The sequence below is a fragment of the Stegastes partitus genome, unplaced genomic scaffold (assembly GCF_000690725.1).
Source record: "Stegastes partitus isolate 25-593 unplaced genomic scaffold, Stegastes_partitus-1.0.2 Scaffold1041, whole genome shotgun sequence".
Lineage (NCBI taxonomy): Eukaryota > Metazoa > Chordata > Actinopteri > Pomacentridae > Stegastes > Stegastes partitus.
This window is the reverse complement of record NW_007578772.1, coordinates 96,460-99,815: the sequence shown is the minus strand read 5'-3', so window position 1 is coordinate 99,815 and position 3,356 is coordinate 96,460. Positions and strand designations below refer to the sequence as shown.

The following is a 3,356-nucleotide window of genomic DNA, read 5'->3' as shown; positions in this document are numbered from 1 at the left end:
CTGGTGCTGCTTTTCAGCTCCATGTCTCTGATGTCTTGAGTGTTGAGTCGTGCCAGCTTGACCCTGGCCAGCCACAGCAGAGGACTGTGGGTCTTGGTGACTCCGAACACAAACAGCAGCTGCTGGCAGAAGATCCAGGCCTGCCAGGCCGAGCTGACGTACGGATACGCTGCCACGGCCGCCCGGTACAGCCTCTGGCTCCTGCTCTGAGCCAGTCGGATGGAGAAGTCCTCCTCGTCCCTCTGCCGGGCCAACGTCGCCTCCAGTTTGGCCCGCAGGTACGGCACAAGGCACAGAAGAAGAAGAGAGCGCCAGTGGGACTTCCTGTGCAGCCCCAGGCGAACCGGAAGTCCTCGGCCACCCGAAACTCTTTTCAGGCCGTAGAAGTTTTCAGAGAAGGAGGCGCTGCAGTTGGACAAGAAGTGGTTCTGTAGGAGGACGTCCAGCAGCAGGTAGAGCTCATCGAAGCTTCTCCACAGGAAGCCGAAACGGGACGGGTTGGACTCGGCCAGAACCTGAGAGGATCACCAGCAGTGAGACTGTCAGAGCCACAGTAACATAAGAACTATCATTACCTTAACCTGAGTGGCAGAGCGTCTACTGCAGATTTATAAACAGGAAGTTCCAGATTGTACTTATTACCTTGACAGCGTGTTTCAGAGCCGGTCGGACCGCCTCCATCAGAGACTCCTGTGCCAGGACTTCAAAGATGGACGGCTGCTCGTTGGCAGCGGTGGAGGTGATGTGGGCTCCGGCCTCTGCCATGGCTGCTGCACAAACACAACACAGCGAGCTTTCACTGTACAGGCTCGTATAACAGCACCGTACTCACGTCAAAGGGCGTCGAAAAACACNTTTTCCTCATTGACGTTTGTTTGGATTCTAAGAATTCTTAAAATTTTGACAAAGGCCACCACAAGTGCACCGATGATTGTTTCCAATTTTCTTTCCGTTCACCAATTAATCAATCGACTAAATGTTTCAGCTTAACCTTTACAAACTGCTGGTGTCTTCAGATTTTATGTTCTCGATACGTTTTGTGCAAAAAAATGGTAATTTGTAAAGTCAAGCTTTCAGACAAATGCAGAGAGATGTTAAAAAAATATATTTCCTTCTGAGCTGTGGTGGAATAAGTACAGAGGTCACATGGACTAGTACAGAACTTAATCACATTCCACCGCTGATAACTTGTTAGTTCTGGTTTAACCATCCTGAGCCTAAAAACAACAGAACTGGTCGATAAGAACTCTGTAGGTTTAGGTTTCACTGGTTTCTGTTGCACATAAAGGGAACAAACCACCAGTCACCTACGTCACAGCTACAATCTGCTGTGAAGCATTGAGAGGATTTTGTGATGCTGAACGGAGACTTTATTCTTTTTTTCCTGCCGTTTCTAAAACAAACCACACTGCCATCACCACTGAGGGAATTGTTTATTACTGAACGTGTTAGTTTCCAGTGTCACAGACGCTGAAGAAGAAAGTAGCATCTACATCAGCTTGTATTGCTGCATAATTAGTCAAAAACTCTTCAGTACATTATAAACTTCATTATTTACAAGAAGGCAAGCACTTGGGTTGAACAGGGTCCCGGCTGCAGAGGACACCAGTAAAAACAAGGCCACTGTTTTCTGAAAGGTCCAAACATGCTGCGGCTGAACTTGACGTGGCTCAGCTCTCCGGCGAGTAGATCTTGATGAGGTGCTGCAGCTCGGTGGGATATCCGGTGACCGGGCAGCGGCGGTTGGCCTTCACATACGTGTAGATGCAGCGGTAGCAGAAGACGTAGCCGGAGGTGGACAACACCGTGGCGTTGGCGCGGGGCTTCCGGCACAGCGGACAGCTCGTGCAGTCGGCTTCCTCTCCGCGATCCTCCTGCAGGTGGAGCGGCGGCGGAGGGGCGGGCAGGGAGGTGAGGGTCTTCACCGCGCTCTGGTTGTCCGACGAGTACCACCACTCCAGGAACTGCAGGAAGAAGACGCCCAGCGAGAGGGAGGTGGAGAGGGAGACGGCCACGCCCCTCGCTGCCTGAGACATCAGCCACCAGGCTCGGTGCAGCAGGCTGCCAACACAGAACAGAGTTAAGATCTTTATCTGACACCTTTCACTCCTCATTCAGCCACAGATGGGATTCATCAGGGGCTGCGTTCACAAAATATGCTCCGTCATGGCTGCTGCTGGTAACGCACGTCACTAAATTTGTCTTTTGCGTGAGTAGGATGATAAACAGTTACTAAGATATTACCTGAGGCTAAATCCACATCAAAACGTTTTGATTTTAAAACACTTCTGCTGCACTTTCGCTGAGTTTCCACATCACTCTGAAGTTTAGGAGACTTTCTGACATTTTTTCTCCCAAGTACCGAACGACACTGGGGGGAAAAAACCACGCACTGGCTGTACAGACTATACATATTTCCATACTTACATTTTAAATTTGTTTATGTGCTTGTTGCCTATCTAACACTGCCTGCAGTTCAGCCGAAAATCACTTTAGTCATGTGACTGTCGGTCAAAGCCGAGTCACTAACGGCTTCTTGGTTGCACCAAGTAGTACAGAGTTTGTTGTTTTTTTATAGAATCTGATGCAAAATGTTTATTTTTGATTATTTTTCAGTGACACTTTTAGAATAAAGTGATTTTTTTTCTACTACAGGCGGAAATGAGAAACCTGTGTTTGCTTTCTGATTGGGACATTTCGGTGCTAAAACTCTCGTTTTAAAATGATGAAGGCAGAATTGTGTTGGTTCTCTGTGTAATAGCGTAATGTCTTGACTTTACTATATACAACAATTTGAATTAGGTTCAATAAAGCTAACTTCGTGGCCATCACTGGTACCACATGTAGACTGACACTGATCATGTAGGATTACATTAAAAAAACACTTTTCTACGAGCTGCCCATAGGAGCTGTACCACACTGAGGAGTCAAAAATCTGTTTCTCTGCCTGAGATATCTGCTTTAAATTACTGTGAATGAATGTTTGAATGTTTAAAAACAAGTTCGAGCTCACTGCTTCACAAAGCATACGGTGAGTTTTTGAAGTCAGGGTGGACTTTTGCAGATTTTAGTTTTTCACGCTGACTTGGACCTCCTTATGTCCAAGCTTACAAACATGTTCTCCTGATTACCACTAACATTATCATTTCTACACTCAGATATCCAGTAACAACACCTGACTGCAGGACTGCTCCCTCTGATCAAAAGCAGCGCTAACAATAAGACAGTCACGTGGAGTTTGTGAGTTCTACCTTCCATCAGGTGGGCTGCTGCTGGTGCTGCTTTTCAGCTCCATGTCTCTGATGTCTTGAGTGTTGAGTCGTGCCAGCTTGACCCTGGCCAGCCACAGCAGAGGA

At 47.6% G+C, this 3,356-nt stretch overlaps 2 protein-coding genes across 2 annotated transcripts in view; both read right to left on the bottom strand.

The window, feature by feature from the left end:
* Window positions 1–2: 2 nt before the first annotated feature.
* The window catches only part of LOC103367377 (peroxisome assembly protein 12-like), a gene marked incomplete at its 3' end in the record, with an annotated part of 7,017 nt that continues 3,663 nt past the window's right edge, over window positions 3–3,356 (bottom strand). The window contains exons 2-3 of the mRNA XM_008295382.1: window positions 643–770; window positions 3–515 (exon numbers count right to left, since the gene is read on the bottom strand). Of these exons, the coding sequence (XP_008293604.1) occupies window positions 3–515; window positions 643–765 (636 nt within the window). The remainder of the gene's footprint in view (window positions 516–642; window positions 771–3,356) is intronic.
* On the bottom strand, window positions 1,415–3,350 carry LOC103367368 (peroxisome assembly protein 12-like). Its single transcript, XM_008295373.1, has 2 exons — window positions 3,252–3,350; window positions 1,415–2,061 (listed from the first exon to the last, which is right to left on the bottom strand). The coding sequence occupies exons 1-2, from the start codon at window positions 3,293–3,295 to the stop codon at window positions 1,671–1,673; spliced, it is 435 nt and encodes a 144-aa protein (XP_008293595.1). The 5' UTR covers window positions 3,296–3,350; the 3' UTR covers window positions 1,415–1,670.

Bases quoted from the DNA above. Each gene is read 5' to 3' on its own strand.
- LOC103367368 (XM_008295373.1), bottom strand. From the start codon at position 3,295: ATGGAGCTGAAAAGCAGCACCAGCAGCAGCCCACCTGATGGAAG. The intron at 2,062-3,251 runs GTAGAACTCACA...CTGTGTTGGCAG, and splicing joins AGCAGCCCACCTGATGGAAG to CCTGCTGCACCGAGCCTGGT.